The 21933-nt window shown below is 42.2% G+C and overlaps 1 protein-coding gene across 1 annotated transcript in view; it reads right to left on the reverse strand.

Moving 5' to 3' along the window:
• The window catches only part of LOC145342387 (dolichyl-diphosphooligosaccharide--protein glycosyltransferase subunit MAGT1-like), a 31415-nt gene extending 14270 nt beyond the window's left edge, over window positions 1-17145 (reverse strand). The window contains exons 1-5 of the mRNA XM_080187924.1: window positions 17019-17145; window positions 12764-12933; window positions 12525-12642; window positions 11437-11577; window positions 782-922 (exon numbers count right to left, since the gene is read on the reverse strand). Coding sequence (XP_080044050.1) covers window positions 782-922; window positions 11437-11577; window positions 12525-12642; window positions 12764-12933; window positions 17019-17102 — 654 coding nt within the window. The 5' untranslated portion in view covers window positions 17103-17145. The remainder of the gene's footprint in view (window positions 1-781; window positions 923-11436; window positions 11578-12524; window positions 12643-12763; window positions 12934-17018) is intronic.
• Between the last annotated feature and the right edge of the window lie 4788 nt (window positions 17146-21933).

Here is a 21933-nt window from a genome sequence, read left to right on the forward strand (position 1 = left end):
TTAATGGGCCAGATTTTGAAACCAGTGACAGCTGCCTTTTAACTGTGTTCCTACATGCTTCAGCTACAAACATTTTTGCCCAGAAAGTAGGCTATTTATGACGTTCTCACCCCTGCCCATCCACTTTCAGCTCCAACAAATGAGTTTGTGACCCCTCAATTACTATTAAATTTGGCAACATCAATCAGCTGCTACTAATGCATTCTTTCCTTCTCCTTGTTCATCATGCTAAACATCTGAGGTTCCTACCTGCCCTGGCACAGATCTCTCATTTTTTTCCTAGTTTCTCTATATCCCTTTGTGCCTTCTTTGAGCTTGACCCTACACCCACCAAGTTGTGGACTACACATTTTCCCTCACTTTCCCCATTCCAGCTGTTATTGCAAACGGTTCCCTCTCTGTCAAGTATTATCATCTTCTTTCAAACCTGCCATCATCAGCCCCATCATCAACTACACCTGTGATATTTACCATAGCAAACATTCTTTGATAAAAATGACGTTTTTAATTGGTGCGAAAATTTTGTTCCGAACTATAGACTTATTCTAGTTTTGTGATCCTTCAGGGTCTCTAGATGAAAGGGACATTGCTCCCATTAGTTGGAAAAGATTCAGATAAAAGGTCCCAGAACACATCACTTTTCACTGATGGAAATCAGTAGTGTTGGAAGCAATGAATTATTTTTAAGTATGTCATTTTCAATACAGGCATGCAATCGATCATCCCAGCAAAGGGACAAATCAGGAAAAATTCTGGAATGAGCACTCTCGTTTTCACTTACCAAGGCAACAAAAGCCCAGCCATTTTTGTTATATAGGAAATCAAGATTATTCCGCCGAAGGTATACAAGTCCACCAATTATGGCAAGTAAAAATCCCAGCATCAAGGGACCAGCATAATTTGGGGGCCTTATCACTCGGATCTGTTTAAAAATAAAACAGAATGTCATTTTAACTTTGCTTTGACAACTATTGATATTTTAACAATTACAAATTTACAAATATATAAAGAGGAAAAGGCTGGCTAGAGTGAATGTTGGACCCTTGGAGGATGAGAGGGGGGATTTAGCGGTGGGAGATGAGGAAATGGCTGAGGCTTTAAATAAGTTTTTTGCCTCGGTCTTCACGGAGGAGGACACGAATAGTTTGCCGGACATTAAAGATAGAAGGATGGTAGGAGATGAGGGCCTAAATGCGATTACTATCACTAGAGAGGTAGTGCTTGATAGACTAATGGAACTGAAGGTGGACAAGTCTCCAGGACCGGATGGAATGCATCCCAGGGTTCTGAAAGAAACGGCAGAGGTGATAGTGGATGCCTCAGTAATTATTTATCAAAATTCACTGGACTCTGGGGAGGTGCCGGAAGATTGGAAAACGGCTAATGTTACGCCGCTGTTTGAAAAAGGAGCAGACAAAAGGCAGGGAATTAATTATAGGCTGGTTAGTTTAACGTCTGTAGTTGGAAAAATGCTAGAATCCGTCATCAAAGAAGAAATAGCGAGGCACCTAGAAAAGAATGGTTTGATCGAGCAGACGCAGCACGGATTCGTTAAGGGGGAGTCGTGTTTGACAAATTTATTGGATTTCTATGAGGATATGACTAGTGCGGTAGACAGAGGGGAACCGGTGGATGTGGTGTTTTTAGATTTCCAAAAGGCATTTGATAAGATGCCTCACAAAAGGTTGCTATAGAAGGTTAGGGTGTACGGAGTTGGGGGTAAGGTGTTAGCGTGGATAGAGGATTGGCTGTCTAATAGGAAGCAAAGAGTTGGTATCAATGGGTGCTAATCTGGTTGGCCGTTGGTGACTAGTGGAGTGCCGCAGGGATCGGTGCTGGGGCCTCAACTGTTTACTATTCATATAGATGATCTGGAGGAGGAGGCTGAGTGTAGGGTGATGAAATTTGCTTATTGACACCAAGATGAGTGGAAAAGCAAATTGCGTGGAGGGTGTGGAAAGTCTGCAGAGAGATCTGGATAGGCTGAGTGAGTGGGCGAGGACCTGGCAGATGGAGCATAATGTTAGCAAGCGTGAGATTATTCACTTTGGCAGAAATAATAGTAGGAGGGATTATTATTTAAAAGGCGAAAAGCTGCAGAATGCTACGGTGCAGAGGGACCTGGGGGTCCTTCTGCATGAGTCGCAAAAACCCAGTCTGCAGGTGATCAAAAAGGTGAATGGAATGATGGCCTTTATAGCAAAGTGGCTAGAATATAAAAGTAGGGAGGTCTTGCTGCAACTGTACAGGGTACTGGTGAGGCCGCAGCTGGAGTACTGTGTGCAGTTTTGGTAGCCGCACTTGCGGAAGGATATATTGGCCTTGGAGGGAGTGCAGAGGAGGTTCACTAGGCTGATACCGGAGGTGAGGGGGTTGGCCTATGAAGAGAGACTAAATAGACTGGGTCTGTACTCAGAGTTTAGAAGAATGAGGGGGGATCTTATAGAGACGTATAAGATAATGAAAGGGATTGACAGGGTGGAGGTAGAGAGATTCTTCCTGCTTAGAAAGGATAGCAGGACTAAAGGACACAGCCTCAAGATAAGGCGGGGGCACAGTTTAGATTGGAATTGAGGAGGAACTTCCTCACTCAAAGGGTGGTGAATCTCTGGAATTCTCTGCCCGTTGAAGTGGTGGAAGCTACCTCGCTAAATATATTTAAGTCACGGGTACATAAGAACATAAGAAATAGGAGCAGGAGTAGGCCATCTGGCCCCTCGAGCCTGCCCCGCCATTCAATAAGATCATGGCTGATCTGTTGTGGCTCAGCTCCACATTCCCGCCCTCTCCCCATAACCCTTAATCCCCTCTCTTATCAAAAACCCATCAATCCGTGTCTTAAAAACATTTAGCGAGGTAGCCTCCACCACTTCAACGGGCGGAGAATTCCAGAGATTCACCACCCTTTGAGTGAAGAAGTTCCTCCTCAACTCCGTTCTAAACCGCGCCCCCCCCCCCTTTATTTTGAGGCTGTGCCCCCTAGTCCTACTGTCCTTTCTGAGCGGGAAGAGTCTCTCCACCTCTATCCTATCCATCCCATTCATCATCTTATACGTCTCAATGAGATCTCCCCTCATTCTTCTAAACTCAAACGAGTACATGCCTAGTTTATTCAGCCTCTCCTCATGGCTCAACCCCCTCAACTCCAGCATCAGCCTAGTAAACCTCCTCTGCACTCCCTCCAAGGCCAAAATATCCTTGCATAAGTACGGCACCCAAAACTGCACACAGTACTCTGATAGATAGTGGAATTAAGGGTTATGGGGAGAAAGCAGGAAAGTGGAACTGATCCATTTCAGATCAGCCATGATCTTATTGAATGGCGGGGCAGGCTCAAAGGGCTAGATGGCCTACTCCTGCTCCTACTTCTTATGTCCATACAGATATTAAATACAGATAATATTTTTTCTATCATACGTTTACGTCACAGAATCCCTAGGGTGCTGGAGACTATCTGGCCCATCGGGTCAGCACTGACTTTCCGACAGAGCATTTTACCCAGGCCCAGCCCAACATTTTTAAATTGCACACGATGAAACAGGCTCACGAACTGTCAAATGGCAACATTAGATGTCTCATCTATCTCAGATGAAATGTCAAATCGTGTCTGCCCATACAGATGTGGATAAACAATCCTACAACACTGTACTTAACGAGTTCTACTAGTTATCCAGACAAACATTCTCCCTTAACTATTATCACCAAAACACATTAACTCGTCTTGTATTTCATTGTTATCTGTGGGACCTGTTATCTATGTGCAAATTGGCTGGCACATTTGCCTGCAAAATGACTTCAAAAATAATTCACTGGCTGCACAATGCCGAGATATTTTGCAAATATGAAAGGCACTGTAAACAAATGCAAGCTCTTTCTCAATCTGTTAAGTCTGCATATTTTGCTTCATCAGTACCTCAGTGCACAGAAGCGCCATACAGACAGGAAACATTACACACAAGGTCTGAGTTCACCTGCCTAACCTCAGTTGAGACAGTTTTAGTAGTGCTGTAACATCCTTGGGTAGATACACAGGATGTTGTTGCAGTTTTATGCTATGTTTCCTCAGGTGTAGCATCAAAGACCTCATATACCCTATAGAAATTGATTAACTAGATAGCAGGGCCAAATAATTCTTCCGTTTGCTGTAAAGTGCTAGGTGCCACGTGCAATTTCATCTTTTGTAGGAGAAGCAACATGCACATCACCAGCTGCAAGTCAGGTTCGAACACCTCAATTTTATTAAATATTTAATCAGATAAATGAGCAGCTATTCACATAACAAATCAATCTGTAGACATTAAAACTTGATTAAGCTCTTTGAAATGTCAAAAGCTACAAAAACAATTCTTGGGTAATCCTCAATATTAACCAATTCGTAGATGTGCTTAGTTCATCTATGGCTAACCACCACCAAGAATCCTTCTGACTTGCCACACACTGCTGACAGTTCGAAGATAAAGGTCCAAATTCCTCTGAGAATATCCAGGACATGAGAGCATTTAAAAACTCTCAGCTAAGTTAGGTGATCAGTCATCCCAGAATTCAAAAACATGGTTGGCAAACATACACAAACAGCTCCACAAGGTTCAACTGAGCTCAACTTCATTCAAACTGAATGAGCAGAAATTTCCTCTAACTCAATAACAGGAAGAACAAAGCCATTGTTTTCAGTTCCCACCTCCAACTCCTTTCCCTAGACACTGACTCCTTCCTGATCCTTGACAACAGTCTGAAATAAAATCAACCTATTTGCAATTTTGATGTCATTTCTGACCCCAAAATGCAGGCCATCATGAAGATTACCTACTTCCACCTCAATAAATATTGTACACCTTTTTATTTAGCTCAGCTCATCTGCTTAAACCCTCATGCATGCCATTGTGAACTCTGAATATGACTGTTCCAATACATTGTTCAATCTGTAACCTTTACTCACTTGCTCTTTGAAGAATGTACATTACCCCACAGTGAACAACTATCAGCGTAAAATTTAAGAGTGCATTGTCTTCAGTGTGCAGAATTTTAAAATATTTAGCCAAGAGAATCCCATATTCATTGTCTCCAAAACAGCCAGTGTTTCAAATACCCCCAACAGACTTTTTTGTTTAGCTTCCCAAGCTCAGGGACATGATTCTTAGCCAGATCTCCTTCATTGGAGGTGGTTAAGAGGTGGTTTATTGGATTGGTACCTGGAACGGGTTAGAATGTCTTATCAGGATAGATCAGAAAGCTTAGACCTGTTTCCTCTAGAGTTTAGAACAGTGAGTGGTGACTTGAAGTATACAAGTCCTGAATGGCATTGACAAAGTAGACACAGAAAAGATGTTCCCTCTTGTGGGCGATTCCAGGACTAGGGGCAATGTTCCAAAATTAGGGGTCGCCCTTCTCAGTCAGATATGACAAGAAATCTTTTCTTTCATAAGCTTGTGCAACTCTGGAACTCTTGTCTCAAAAGGTGGTGGAGGCAGGGTTACTGAGTATTTCTAAGGTAGAAGTAGATAGATTCTTGTTGGACAAGGGAATTGATGGGAATGTTGAACTCAAACAGGTCAGCCATGATCTTACTGAATGGCAGAGCAGGGTCCAGGGAGAAGAGTACACTTCTACTCCTATTTTGTATATTTGTATAAGAAATATTATAAAACCAACTGTACTACAATATCCACAGGGAAGATTGCCAAAAATAACTAGTTTTATATTCTCTGGGTCACTTAAAGATGGTAAGAAGTCTCACAACACCAGGTTAAAGTCCAATAGGTTTATTTGGTAGCAAACGCCACTAGCTTTCGGAGCGCTGCTCCTTTGTCAGGTGAGTGGGAGTTCTGTTCACAAACAGGGCACATAAGACACAAACTCAATTTACAATATAATGATTGGAATGCGAGTCTTTACAGCTAATCAAGTCTTAAGGGTACAGACAATGTGAGTGGAGAGAGCATTAATCACAGGTTAAAGAGATGTGTATTGGCTCCAGACAAGACAGTTAGTGAGATTTAGTGGTAGTGGTGGAATACTTCAGCGGTCACGGGCATTCGGCCTCTGACCTTCAGGTAAGCATTCTCCAAGGCGGCCTTCACAACACACGAAACACAGAGTCGCTGAGCAGAGACTGATAGCCAAGTTCCGCACACGAGTACGGCCTCAACCGGGATCTTGGGTTCATGTCACACTATCTGTAACCCCCACGACTTGCCTGGGCTTGCAAAATCTCACTAACTGTCCTGTCTGGAGACAATACACATCTCTTTAACCTGTGCTTAATGCTCTCTCCACTCACATTGTCTGTACCTTTAAGACTTGATTAGCTGTAAAGACTCGTATTCCAATCATTATGCTGTAAATTAAGTTGGGGTCTTTATATGCCCTGTTTGTGAACAGAACTCCCACTCACCTGACGAAGGAGCAGTGCTCTGAAAGCTAGTGGTGTTTGCTACCAAATAAACCCGTTGGACTTTAACCTGGTGTTGTGAGACTTCACTGTTTAACCCAGTCCAACACTGGCATCTTTACATCATCACTTAGAGATGGGCATTTAAGTAAGAATTTCTCTTGATTTAGTTTTTTTTCATGTGGTCTTTAAAGAATTCCCAACTTTTAGGGTGTTAATACTTAACTACAGCATATCAAAACTAATATCTGGTCTAATTCAACTGTTCAAACAGTTCAACCAACGAATCAATCAAGTTTCACAATTCCTCAATTTATTCTTCAGACATAACATTATTTGTGATGACGTAGTACAATCAATCAGGCTGAAAGTAATACTCTTTAAGTATGATTTGCAGTTAAAGTTATTCCTGATCTACTCTGCTTAATATTTAAAACAATATATTTAAAAGTCCAAATTTCAAATTCTATTATAACCTTTATAGCACATTTTTTAACTCCATAGTATCGTCTGTAAGAAATCAAAATGCACCGTGAAGATACTTTCATGAAGACAGCGCGGGAGAGCGAAAGATTTAGTTTGGTTGGCTGCCTGTTCTAGAACAGGACTGTAGCACAGCACAGAAAGCAATTAGGGATTTCAACAATAGGATGATTAATAGGGATTATATCCTCGAACCATGTGGAATGAATTATTTGCGTTCACTGTCCAAACCAGAGCAGCTGTTAGCTTGCAGTCAGGTTGTTTAGCTCAGATTTTATGCAACATTTCACCAATCACTAGATGGTTCCTGAGTCCACTGCTAAGACACCTTTCAGGCGTGGCATCTATGACCACAGTGTTCAAGTTTTCGTATGTCTATGAATTCATCATTGATAATGCAGGGAGATTTATCAGTCAGAAATTTCGTTAATGTCCCAAGTTGGATCCCTATTCATTTCTTCATGATTTTATCTTCATAACACTTTTGTTATTAAATATATTGCATTAAGTGTATAGACTCTCACTCCTGCTATCTCACATGGAATTACAACTCATTATAGTGCCTTGATGTGTTGCCATCAACAAGCCAAAAGCAAGTAGTACTTTTATATTCCTTAGCCTCATGCTACTATCAGAGACTCAAGGCAACATTCTAACCAAGTTGTTTCACAAACTATTGAAGTGCAAGCACTATCTAGTACCATATAGTTAAAGAAGTCTGCAACCAACATTCATCACACGTCTGAAACTCTTCGTGACCAGTATAATTTATTCAGAATCATCATTGTCATCTTTTTCCTCAAAATTCTCTTTGACACATAAGCACCTATTAACTGCTCCTTAGGCATTCATAGAATTTATTTGCCTATTATTGCTGCCCCAATAGCCAGAGTTGTTACAGATGTTTTCATCTTCATTCCACCTGTCTTTGATCCTTCCATTGCACTGACACAGCATCTAGTATAGGGACCATTTTGAAATCTGGCAATCAAGTCGCCTACTCTGTGTCACCACAGAATGTACTGAATGCTCCATGTAAGTTGAAAGAAATGACCATTCCCCCAGAAATTTTATCACAGCAGATGTTTGATCAAAAGATTCTTCCTTTCAAAAAGCTGAACACTAGTTAGAATGCATTGGACACAGCAATAGCTATTGGCCCTGAGAACATACCACCTGTAACACTACAAGTTTCTACCTCAGAACTAGCTGCACCCTTACCCAAGTTATTGCAGTACAACTACAACACCAGCATCTACCTGACAATGTAGCAAATTTCCCAGGTATGGATTTGTTTTGCCATATGTGGAGGGGACAATCTGGCCAATTACTGCTCCATCAGTCTAAGAATGGCAAAGTGACGGAAAGTACAATGCAGTGTTCTTGAATGACACATGCAGAAAAAGCTGCTCAATTATTCTCTGTTTGGGTTCCGTGGTCTGTGTCCACTTGTAGCAAGACGTGGACAACATTCAGGCTTACACTGATAAATTTCACGTAACAGTCACACCACACAAGTATCAGGCAAATGACAATAACAGCAAAAGATAATCTAACTATTTCCCATGGATGTTCTGTGGCATTACCATCCCCCACCATCAACATCCTTGAGGTTACCAGTGATCAACCATATAAATACTGTGACTACAAGAGCAAGTCAATGGTTGGGAAATCTGTAGCAGCTGACTCACCTCCTGGCCCCAAAAAGCAGATGCAGCAGACTCCCCCGAGTGAGAGAAGGCAATAAACCTCAGGACCAGAGCAGGGTTACAAACAGTGAGGAACGAGACCAACACTTCATGCAGAGCAGGGCTAGAAACAGAGAGAACAGACCGAGATTCCAGAGCGGAGTGGGGACAGCAGCCAGTCAGAGTTCATGCATAGAAACAAAACCTGAATTGCATCACCACAGGAAAGTAGGTAGCTGATTTGCTATGAGTGGAACCACTCCTGAGGTGAAGTATCCTTTCCTCACACCCTTTCCTCCTTAATGCCAAAATAGAGACATTGTTAGGGTCTGATCTGGCTTCACAATATACCTTGGGGTTTCTGATCTGGCACTCTAGTGTTAAGGAAAAGCAAACTCAACTGTTACATTTAAGCAGTGATGAGTTGAATGTTTCTGTATTCTTTCTTTACAAAATGAAATAAGTTGGCTTTTGTGTGTGTGGCCTGCAATGATTTTGTCTATGGGAAACAACACATGATTTGGAAAAGATTCCCCAATCCTGTCTTCAGATGGTAGTTAGTCTGTGGGATTCCTTTCCCCAGACAGCAGTGGGTGCTGGGTCACTGAATACATTCAATGCTGAATTAGTTGATTTCTGATCAACAAGGGAGTCAAGGAAATCCAAGAAAGGGGAGTCAAGAAACAATCAAATCAGCCATGATCTTATTGAATGGCAGAGCAAGCTCAAGGGACCGAATGGCCTTCCCCTACTCCTAAGTCTAATGTTGTGTTCACCATCTACAAGGAATAAATTAGGATATGGCAGAATATTCTCCAATCACTTGGATAAGAGCAGCTGCAAAGACACAAAAAGCTTGACACCATTTAGGGTAATGCAGTCGATCTGACCAGCACCCCCACCCACTAAATTAAACATTCAGTCTATGGAGGACACAGCATACCAAAGGAGTAGTGTGTGCCATCTCTAAGATACTTTGCAGCAACTCACCAAGGTTTCTTTGACAGCAGCTTACAAACACGTGACCTTCATTACCTAGAAAAACAAGAGCAGCAGATGCACAGGAACAGCATCTGCTGCATGCTTTCCCGATGTGGGTATGCCGGCGTTGGACTGGCGTAAACACAGTAAAAAGTCTGACAACACCAGGTTTTAGTCCAACCTATTTATTTGATAATAGACTCACAAGCTTTCGGGGTTAGCCCCTTCGTCAGGTGAATGGAGAGTTCTGGCCTCAGAGCATATAAAGCACAGACAGTTTAGAGATTACTGATTAGAATGCGAATCCTTACACCTAACCTGCTGTTCAAGACCTGATTGAACAGCAGGTTAGGTGTAAAGATTCGCATTCTAATCAGTAATCTCTAAACTGTCTGTGCTTTATATGCTCTGTCTGAGGCCAGAACTCTCCATTCACCTGACGAAGGGGCTAACCCCGAAAGCTTGTGAGTCTATTATCAAATAAATAGGTTGGACTAAAACCTGGTGTTGTCAGACTTTTTAGCATGCTTTCCCTCCAGACAAATACCATTTTGACTGAGAAATACATTATTCCTTCGCGATTACTTGGTCAGATTCCTGGAATTAAAACCTCCCCAACAGCACTGTGGGTGCAGCTGCACCACATTGACTGCAGGAGTCTTACTACCATCTTCTCCCTTCCCAAGAGAAGTAAATGCTGGCCTTGCCAGTGATTTTTACATACTATAAAAATAAGATAAGGATCCAGTGGACTATCACATGAAGCACCTAAGCATAAATCACCAATTTAAAACCTAGTAATGATCCAGGGATCCCCAAATTGAATTTCATCAATGTTACAATCTGTTAACGTCCATTATATTTTCTTCAAGGGAATGACCACCTGATTCAGAAGTTCTTCAATGTCTGACCATTCCTCATAAGCATGTCACACAATTTTTTTGTACATTTCATCCAAGAACTCAAAGGGAAACCCATACCTTCACCACTGTCCACCTGACAGGCATCCATCTCTCAAAATATTTTATTTCTGACTTCTTGTAGGAAATGGCAACACCACTTGTTCCTTCTTTGGTAGGGGACATAAACTGTGTCCACATCATCACTTCATTCTTCCACTGGTCACAGTTCAGATTCCAATAGAGGGCAATTGTATCTTGACAACTTACATCTGTTTTCTGCCATTTATTCCATCATGGGGCAACAGGATTTGAGTTTTCGGCCTGAAATGTTTTTCTTAGTTTCCAACCTTAAGGTAACCATCCCTTGCTACTATATTATACTCCAAAAAGGTAGTTGGTGAAAAGGTGTCCAGGGTCAATTTTCCACACTTTCGTAAGCATTTATTTACAGGTAACAATCATGTGCCTCCTAAACTAACAACTAGTGTCTACTTATAAGCAGGTTATGAGTGGTCATCAGAGTAATCATCCCTGTCATTTTGTTAGCCACCCCAGGCCACATAAAGGTTCCATACTCAGGACTGAGCCATGGCCAACAGTGGAACCAACAAAATGTCAATGGTGATGGTGGAAGAGCTGTAAGCTCCACGGACAACGGCTGCTTTCAGACAGAGGCTCCTTTGGAAAGAGGACTTGTGCTTTCTTTAAGCACATAAGGGAGGCAACAGGAAACCTCCTCATATATCCCTTCCAACAGTCACATTAACCATTGGTGATTGAAACTGAAAATGGAAAGCTATTAGGATCAACTGAAGTGGAAAGCACAAGATCACAGCTTGTGGAGAAATGTGCAGAGGATCTGCCCTTAGGCAGATCGCTGCTATTATTAAAGGGAGACAGGTGAATCCAGTGTTAACATTTACTACCTGCATACAATCAATATAGAATTAACAAGATATAAATAACTAACAGACACAGATTATCACTGACTTACATTTATCTCCGTCCTATCTGCAATCCATCGTGCAATCTGCTCAGCCGCAAAGCCTCGAACTTGAAGCTCGTAAGTGTCTGCACGTTTTGGTTTCCCTTTAGCAGGAAAATGCATGAACGTTGGAGCAGAATTCATATTGAGCTGGACAAAGAAACAAATGTTGAAGGCTTATTAGTACATGTTATGCCAATATTCCTCCTTCCCCAATTTTGTCTATTTTTACTCCCAACAGAAGTGATTTATGTTAACCTGAGATTCTACAGGTATCAGTAGCCCTCTGTATTTTGTCCACGTCTGTTCTCAGTGAATGTCAGAATACTATTTACGTAGAACTTACAGCACACATATAGGCCACTCAGCCAAACTTGTCTATGTTGGTGACCCAGGAATACCTTTCCAGTCATTTATCCCTGCTAATGAATTAAATCATGCAGTTTGGCACATCACTAGATTTTGATTAGGAAGGTCATCATTTGTCATCTGCCTGTTACTGTCACTCCAGCTAAAAGTCAGCTAAGTAAGGGCAGACAATGGGTTAAGAGCTCACGATTGTACACTGCCAGGGTTTAACTCAATGAGGTAGCCACATTGTTCCAAAAACAAACTAGATTGCTGTTAAAATCTCCCAAAAAGTATGCACGATCAATAAGACAGTGGAATCCAAAGCTCCCACTCTCAACTGTTGCGACCCAGTGCATTGGCACAGAAGCAAAAAGTCTCCCCTTTCTACTAGGAGATGCATAGCAAAATTACTGAGGCATAAAGAAGGCAATGGTGTACCATGTGAAACAGATTGACATCAGATAAAACAGTCCCATATCAAATACATAGGTGTTTTTTCTGAAGGCAGTTACAACCAGAATACAAGGCTTCTTTGTTAAAGGAAGAGAAATGGATAAATAAACAAAGAATATTGCGAAGATTATGAACAAAGACATGAAAGTCAGTTGTATACAATATCAAAGCCTAAAATTTTAGTTAGGCTAAACAAGAATTGAGTAGCTACCACTGTCTGTTGGGCATGGTAATTCTATTAATAATTATTCAAAATCTTACAAATATCTGAATCACAGAAGTCATTCTCCTACCTGATGAAATACATCAGATCCTTCATCAAAGTCCACCATTGCGAAGAAAAGCTTATTCATGAAGGAACTTGAATATCGCCAAGAATTAGCCAGGATTTGGTATTCCTCATCCACTTGCCTTTCAAGAGTTGAAATAAGACATTTAGAAACTTCTGCAAATCAATACTAAATATAAATCATATCTGGTGTATCACACTGGAGTGAGGTTTTAACACAATAAAGGACAGTTGGTAACATACTTGCAAACAGTGCACTGACGCTGTGGCTGCAGGGCAGTGAACATCACGATAATGGAGTAGTTTCTTGGAGGGGCTCTCACAAATCGACGGAACTTATCTCCATTCATCCGAATTACAGCTCGCCTATTTGCCCATTCCATCATCTGCCCAACTTTTTCAGACAGAAGAGTCTGAGATAAAAAGACAGTAGATATATAAAGCTTCTGACAAACAACCTTGACAAGAGCTTCTTTTATTTAGTTGCAGTCACATGCCAACATTTAGCCAACTGAAAAGCAAACATAAGTAAAATGTCACATTTAAATTGTATCATTTCCATGAAGTTTAAAGTTAATTTATTAGTGTCACAAGTAGGCTTACATTAACCCTGCAATGACTGTGAAAATCCCCTAGTCGCCACACTCTGGCACCTGTTCAGGTGCACTGAGGAAGAATTTAGTATGGCCAATGCACCTAACCAATACATGGGAGAAAACCAGAGGAAATCCACGCAGACAGGGGGAGAACATGCAAACTCCACACAGACAGTGCGGAGAGGTATCAAGTTGTACGTCATTGATAAGTGTTATTTAATTTGTGGGTGATTCAAAACGCTCTCTGGAACGCACTCTGGGAAGAATGAAACCTTAAATATAATCAATGATTGCCCTTCTGCATTTATAAAATAACACTCTTGTGGTGCTTCCTAATTGATTGGAAAAATTATTCCAACACTGAATCGGGAAATCAGATGACGTCATTTATTTTAAAATAACATTATTAAAGTTTAGGGAATTTTGTTTCTGCATCTTTGCTCTTGTATCCCATTTGGATCAATAAACAACCTAAAAAGTGAACAATTTTGAACTACCTAGTTATTTTGAAATCCAAATCTGGAATTGTGCAAACATTACTAATTTACAAACACTAACATTCATTATTTTAGGAAACATCAACCTATTTACTTCAAGTAAGTTATCACCTTCACTGAAATAATAGAGGACCCCCAGCTGAAAACATTAAGCAACAGAGAAGTTGAAAATTCATTCATCTTGAGAATGATCTTAAACAGGTTTTAACTTGGACACTCAAAATCCTGCAGAGTGGACCACAATTCAAGGCAGATTTATATTGCGACTCTTCACTTAAAATAGAAAGCAACTTAAGTGCATATGAATATACTACTTCCATTGCAAATGACAGAGCTATCACAAAGCAGAAATCAAATAAGGAACATTTTCTATTTTCCGAGTTAGAAGATAGCTTGCAAGGAATCCTAGCGCTCATTGTTGTCTTACTCCCTCCCACACTGAAAATGATTCTTCTGCTTTAGTGAGAAGCGTACAAGAATTTCTGATACGTAGCCTGTTGATGCCCAAAGAGCAAGAGCTCTACATGCTAAAAAAAAATCAGCCATGGACAACTGTAGTCAAAAAACAAAAATTACAGAACAGGCCTCTTGGCTCTCCAACCCTGCAAATACCATGCTGCCCAACTTAACAAAAATCCCCTACCCTTCCAAGGGCCACATTTCTCTATTCCCATCCTATTCATGTATTTGTCAAAGTGCCCCTTAAAAGTCACTACCATTTCATTTCCACTATCTCCCCCGGCAGTGAGTTCCAGGCACCCACCACCTTCTGTGTAAAAACCTTCTGTGGAAAAAGTTTCTGACTATCCACTTTGCCCATGCCTCTTGCAGACTTCTATCAGGTTGTCCCTCAACCTCCTTCATTCCCGTGAGAACAAACCAAGTTTCTCCAATGTCCCTCATAGCTAATGCCCTCCATACCAGGTAACATCCTGGTAAATCTTTTCTGTACCCTCATCCTTCAGGTAGTGTGGCAACCAAAACTGAACACTATATTCTAAGTGCAGAGAATAACAGAGTACAAGAAAAGAGTGAGTGTACAAGAAAACAAAGAGAAAATATTTAAAAAAGGCAAAATAAATCAGAAAATAAACTTTTCTAATAACTTATTCTCTCATGGAATGTGGGCATTGCTGGCAAGCCCAGCATTTGCTGTCCATCTCTAAATCCCTCTGAACTGAGTGGCTTGCTAGGCCGTTTAAAGGACAGTTACGAGTCAATCACATTGCTATGGACCTGGACTCTCATGTAGAACAGGCTGGGAGTGGATGGCAAATTTCCTTCCTTAAAGGATATCAATCAATAATTGCATCACTATTCCTGAGATTAGCTTTCAATTCCAAATCTTATTAATTTGCATGTTTTCCCCATGTCTGTGTGGGTTTCCTCCAGGAGCTCCAGTTTCCTCCCCCAGTCCAAAGATGTGCAGGATTAGCCATGATAAATTGCCCCTTAGTGTCAGGAGGAATAGCTAGGGTAAGTACACAGGGGGTATAGAGATAGGGTCTGGGTGTGATTGCGATTGGTACAGACTCGATGGGCCAAATGGCCTGCTTCTGCATTGTAGGAGTCTATGATTCTAATTAAATTCCAGCTGCTGCCATGGTGGAACTTTAACCCACTTTCCCAGAGCAGCAGGCTAGGCTTCTGGATTATTAGCCCAGTAACATTAGCACTACATCACCATCTCCACTTGCAACGGATGAGCTGGCAATAATTACTACTGTATCAGGATAAAAGTGGTCAGGGAACCGTGAGCCCTCTTAAATTGGCAACTGTGATATTGTCAACAAAATTAAGGAAATGGCAGATAAGTGAAGTGGTGGAGGCTACCTCGCTAAATATTTTTAAGACGCGGGTTGATGGGTTTTTGATAAGAGAGGGGATTAAGGGTTATGGGGAGAGGGCGGGAATGTGGAACTGAGCCACGACAGATCAGCCATGATCTTATTGAATGGCGGGGCAGGCTTGAAGGGCTAGTTGACCTACTCCTGCTCCTATTTCTTATGTTCTTATGTAATTCCGCATCAAGGTTCTTATTAAATGGCGAAAAGCTAGAAATCATGGTGGTGTGGATGCTGCCTTTTATATCAGAAATACAAGGAGTAGAAGACACTTTTCAAATAAACAAAGCCCTAGTTAAATCCATCTGAAGTACGACAAGCAGTTCTGAACATCCCATCTTATGAAGGCTATACTGTCCTTGGAAGAGTGCAACATAGATTATCTGGAACGATAACTCGATTTCAACAGTTAAATTATGAGGAGCAATTGTAGAAAGAGAGATAATCATCCTTGGACTTCTGAAGGTAAAAGATGAGCGTAATCAAAATTGAAGAAATTAAGGAAGACATATAGAGGATAAATAGAAAATATTTTCACTGGCTGGAGAGTCTAGGAATAGGAGGCACAGCCAAAAAATTAGAGCCATCTTTTCAAGACTTAAGTCAAGAAACACTTCTATACACAAAGGGTGGTAGAAGTTTGGAAACATTTCTTCTCCAAACAGCAATCGATGTTGGATAATTTCAAGTCAATTGACTTGTTAACAAATCGAAGGTATTAAGGGAAATGGGTCAAAGGCAGGTATTTGGAGTCAGGTTGTAGATCAACCATGATCCAATTTCAAAACAGGCTGTTCCTGTTCAACATCACATTGGTTATTCACTTCCCACACATCTCATCTGTGAAATAACTGTCACTTCTGATGTAACATGACCTAGTCACCTTCAGCCACAGAGATTTTTATCCACCGACAACACCAACGTCAAAATAGGTTGAGAATCCACCTATTTTAATTAACCCTCTGCAAAAAGATTAAGGCCCCAGTGAGGAAAAAAATACTTTCTTTCAAGTGGAAATGTCTGGATACCGCGCCCGAATGTCAGTTCTGACATTACACAATTTTTGCGGTGTGGTATTATTAGTTTGCACAAAATATATTGCACCTATCCCCAAAAAGTTGATGTTAAAGTGCAACGTGTTTTTAAGGTTGAATACTTTGTTCATTGCAGAGCCCAAGGTAAAAGACCACCCAATTGTTCAAAAGGGGGTCTGGCTGCTACTCTTCTGACATGAAACCAGGTCCCTTTCTTGGTTCAGAGGGGAAACCTACAGCAAAATGGATCCGCCAGTGTTTTACGTTTAGGGAACGATTCAGTTTTTTCAAAAAAAACAAGAGAGTTATTAAGGAGAAAGACTGCAGCTGTGTGGTGTGTGCCAGGAGAGAAAAGGCTTTTTATTGTGAAGCCATTTGAAGGCTCGCATTTTAACTCTTCTGGCTGGGAATCCCTGGCCCCGCAGTGTCTACAGCTGCTGCCTGCCCTCGGCCTCCTCTTTCTCCCACACCTTGCCCGGCCCGGCTATTTCAAATTCATAAATCGGTTTCCCCCTCCTCCCTCAAACCTCTTTCTTCTTCTGTCCATCAGACGGGGTCCCGCAGCACACAAACAGGACAACCAACACCGCCAACAGCCGAAACACCGCCATCTTGCCCTCGCTCGGAGCCCCAGCAACGGCCTGACGCAGGCTCACGCGGTGACGTCAGGGCCACGCCGCAGGGACGTACGCCCCACACGGTGACGTCAGGATCACGCAGCAGGGACGCGGTGACGTCAGGCGCACGCAGCGTCGCCGCGTTCCGTTCAGTGTCGCCCTGTGATTGGTCCTCCGCGGCCGGGGGGGACAAATGGGGGTCTCCTATTGGTTATTTTGGTGGGTTGTGATTGGTTGCCAAGGCCGCAGGCCTTGGCGCTGTATCCCTGAGCCTGTGCCCTGGAGGGATGCTTTGGCTCTGTACCCCAGTGATTAACACTGCTCCCTTCACAGCAAGAAGCCTCACAACACCAGGTTAAAGTCCAACAGGTTTATTTGGTAGCACAAGCTTTGGGAGTTCACTCTCCTTCAGATGAGCATGGGTGGTACGTTAGCACAGTGGTTAGCACTGCTGCTTCACAGCTCCAGGGAGCTGGGTTCAATTCCCGGTCACTGCCTGTGCGCATTCTCCTCGTCTCTGTGTGGGTTTTCTCCCACAGTTCAAAGATGTGTGGGTTTGGTTGATTGGCCATGCTAAAATTGCCACTTAATCTGAGATGCATAGGTGAAAGGGATTAGCGGGTAAATATGTAGGGATAGGGCCTGGGTGGGATTGTGGTCGGTGCAGACTCAATGGACTGAATGGCCTCTTTCTGCACTGTAGGGATTCTATGAGTGGGAGTTGTGTTCACACACAGGGCGTATACTGACACAAACTCAATTTGCAAAATAATGGTTAGAATGCGAGTCTTTACAGGTAATCAAGTCTTAAAGGTACAGACAATGTGAGTGGAGAGAGCGTTAAGCACAAGTTAAAGAGATGTGTATTGTCTCCAGCCAGGACAGTTAGTCAGATTTTGCCCATGCAAATCATGGGGGTCACAGATAATGTGACATGAAGCCAAGATCCAAGTTGAGGCTGCCCTCATGTGTGGAATTTGGCTATCAGTTTCTGCTCAGTGATTCTGTGTTGTTTCTCCAAGGCGGACTTCACGACAAACAACAACGCAGAGTTGCTGAGCAGAGACTGATAGCCAAGTTCCGCACACATGGCTCCTTTACTTGCCTTTGTTTCAGAGGGGTAAACATGTACCATGGGGTTCAATTAAGTTTTGCAGACTACAACAACAGTTTGCATTTATACAGCAATTTAAAAGCAGTTAAATATATAACTTCACAGAGCTGTGATTAAAAATATATCTGGCATAAAGAATCTACTGATAACCATGACACCATTGTGGGAAAAATCCATCTGGTTCGCTAATGTCCTTTAGAGGGGGAAATCTTCTGTCTTTACCTGCTCTGGTCTACATGGACTCCAAAGCCTGAGCTTGCAAAATCTCACTAACTGTGCTGACTGGAGACAATACACACCTCTTTAACCTGTGCTTAACCCTCTCTCCACTCACATTGTCTGTACCTTTAAGATTTGATTACCTGTAAAGACCCTCATTCCAACCATTGTCTTGTAAATTGAGTTTATGTCTGTATATACCCTGTTTGTGAACACAACTCCTCACTCACCTGAAGAAGGAGTGACACTTTGAAAGCTTGTGCTACCAAATAAAGCTGTTGCACTTTAATCTGGTGTTGTGTGACTTATTACTGTGCTTACCCCAGTCCAATGCCGGCATCTCTGTGCCCTCACAACACCAGGGACCCAGGTTCAATTCCCAGCTTGGGTCACCATCTATGAGGATCATAGAATCATAGGGACCCTACAGTGCAGAGTTTGCACATTCTCCCATGTCTGTGTGGATTTCTTCTGGGTGCTCCGGTTTCTTCCCACACTCAAAAGATGGGTAGGCTAGGTGGATTGGCCAAGCTAAATTGCCCCTTAATGTTAGGGGGACTAGCAGGGTAAATACATGAAGTTGCGGGGATAGGGGCTGGGTGCGATTGTTGTCAGTGCAGGCTTGATGGGCTGAATGCCTCTTTCTACACTGTTGGGGTTCTATGACTAAATCTTTTGGTCACCTGGTTTATTTTTCTCCTTATGTGTTGGTGTCAACTCCTGTGTTTTTTATTTTTATTCATTTGAGGAACATGGGCATCGCTGGCCAGCATTTATTGCCCATCCCTAGTTGCCCTTATTCACAGAGCTGCTAAAAATCAACCACATTACTGTGGTTCTGGAGTCCGTGTAGACCAGAGCAGGTAAATACAGAAGATTTCCTTCCCTAAAGGACATTAGCGAACCAGACAGATTTTTCCGACAATGGTTTCATGGTTATCAGTAGATTCTTTATGCCAGATATGTTTTTAATCACAGCTCTGTGAAGTTAGATATTTAACTTTTTAAATTGCTGTATAAATGCGAACTGTTGTTGTAGTCTGCAAGATTTATTTGAACCCCATGGTACATGTTTACCCCTCTGAAACAAAGGCAAGTAAAGGAGCCAGTCGCAAACCTCTGGCACTTAACAAATAATATGCAATATAGACTCATCCAGGCTGTGATGGTGTGAAAATGCTTCCTGAAAATTTTCACTTTGCTTTCTCAGATCAAAGGCGAGTAACGCCTGTAACCATGGGCAATGACTATGTTGACCAAAATGAAAAGAGAAAATGCTGGAAAATTTCAGTGCATCTGGCAGCATCTGTGGAGAGAAAAACATTGAGTTGGATTCTCTAGCCATTCGCACCAGCAGGATTTTCTGGTCCTGCTACAGTGAACAGAGACTTGGCTGAGTGTCAAACTCTCCATCCTTGCTGGCAGTAGAGAATTCCGGCCATAGTTAATGTTTGAAGTCCAGATGACTCTACTTTGCTGAGTTTTTTCAGCGTTTTTTGTTTTCAGTTCAGATTTAAAGTTTATTTATTCGTCACAAACAAGGCTTACATTAACATTGCAATGAAGTTACCGTGAAATTTCCTAAGTCACCACACTCTGGAGCCTTACTGCAGTATTTTGTTTTTGGTTAACTATATTGATCTGTTTGAAAAAGTTTATAAACAAGAAAGAATTTCACTTGGTAATAAACTAAAGGTGAATGCACGATAGAGTCATGCTGTCATAGAGTTTTCCAGTACAAAAAGAGGCCATTCGGCTATCATTTCTGCGCTGACCATCCAGCACTTATTCTTATCCCATTTTCCAGTGTTTGGTCCATAGCCCTGTATACTACTGCATTTAAAGTGCTCATCTAAATGTTTCTTCAATGTTGTGAGGGTTCCTGCCCCTACCATCCTTTCAGACAGCGAGTTCCAGATTCCCACCACCCTCTTGGTGAAAACGTTTTCCTCCAATCCTCTTTAAATCTCTTGCTCCTTACCTAAAGTCGTTGCCACTGTGTTATTAATCTCTCTACAAAGGGGAAATGTTCCTTCCTATCTATCCCATCTATGTCCTTCATAATTTTGTACACCTCGATCAGGTCTCACCCTCAGCCTTCTCTGCTCTAAGGAGAACCACCCCAGCCTATCCAGCCTCTCTTCATAGCTGAAACACTCCAGCCCAGGAAACATCCTGGCAAATCTCTTCTGCGCTGTCTTTAGTGCAAACATATATTTCCTGTAGTGTGGTGACCAGAGAATAGTCTAGCTATGGCCTAATGAGCATTTAAACAGTGCCATCATGGCCTCTCTGCTCTTATATTCTATGTCTCGGCTAATAAAGGTAAGTATTCTAGGTGGCTTCTTAAGTATCCCATATGCCTTTCTAGGATTAACAATGTTAGAAATCCTAACGTTTAAACTTGCATGCACTACAGCTAGAACTGTAGATGTTATTTAGGAGGTAATAAAACTCCTAGGGAGGGACGATACAACTTCTCCCTAACCTCAATGGCTGTGTTTTGAGGAGAGGGTGGAGGACAGAAAGTAGGTTGGATGAGTAGACCAACGTCTTTCTGCCCACCCCTAACCTGTTCCCTATAATATGGGGGAGTAAGGATAAGGTGCCCTCTAGATCATCTTTCTTTAGGCAAGGTGGGGCCCTTACCTGCCCCTTTAAGTGGCAATTAAGAACCTCAATCCACCTCCACTACCGTAATACAGTAGCAGAAGGCAGGTGAGAATAGGAAAGCCATTTCTTCACCCAAAGTTGGTGAAAGGGTGGAAAGGAAGGGGGCTACCTCCTTTGGGGGTGCCCTGGGTAAATGGGAGCCACTCCCCCACCTCTCCCTCAATATCATAAACCCTTTCCTATCACCCTACCTGGCTTCCTGGACCAATATGTCCCTTACCCTACCCCCCGCTTGCACCTCTACCTTGGATCTCTTACTGTCTAAAAAGCCCCAGACTCACTTTGTCCAGTGTACAATGCACTTCTTTGTGGGCCTCCACAAAGTGCAATTGCAGCAGCAGCGCCCACTTCTCTTTCCTGGTGCTGCTGGGACTGCAAGTGCTGTTGGCTAATCTGAGGCTGGGACTTCTTCCCATTAATGGGTAGAGGTCTGACTCTCACCTTATTAAGGCCGCCCATAACTTGTGTAGGTGAGCAGTATGCCCCACTGAAAAATTCAGCCCCTAATGTTCAAAAAGCACAAACAGGAATTTAATTTCAGATGTTTATATTCCACACAAGCCTCTTATGACTCTTAATTAGCTCTCCCCACCTTGCCCCAGTATCACTCCATTCTATTCTCGTCCGTCATCAACCCTTTCCTTAAAAGCTCAATGCTAACTCCTCCAGCCACTCCATGTGTCAGTGTGTTCCACATTCTTACCATGCACTGCATAAAGTAATAATTCCTAATTTCTAAACATTTGATTTTAAGCTTCCTTTGTTCTCAACTCACCAAGAAGTAAAAACAGATTGTTGACACCAACCCAATCAAACCAC

Source organism: Carcharhinus amblyrhynchos, chromosome 4 (genome assembly GCF_965287045.1).
Source record: "Carcharhinus amblyrhynchos chromosome 4, sCarAmb.v2.hapA, whole genome shotgun sequence".
Taxonomy (NCBI): domain Eukaryota; kingdom Metazoa; phylum Chordata; class Chondrichthyes; order Carcharhiniformes; family Carcharhinidae; genus Carcharhinus; species Carcharhinus amblyrhynchos.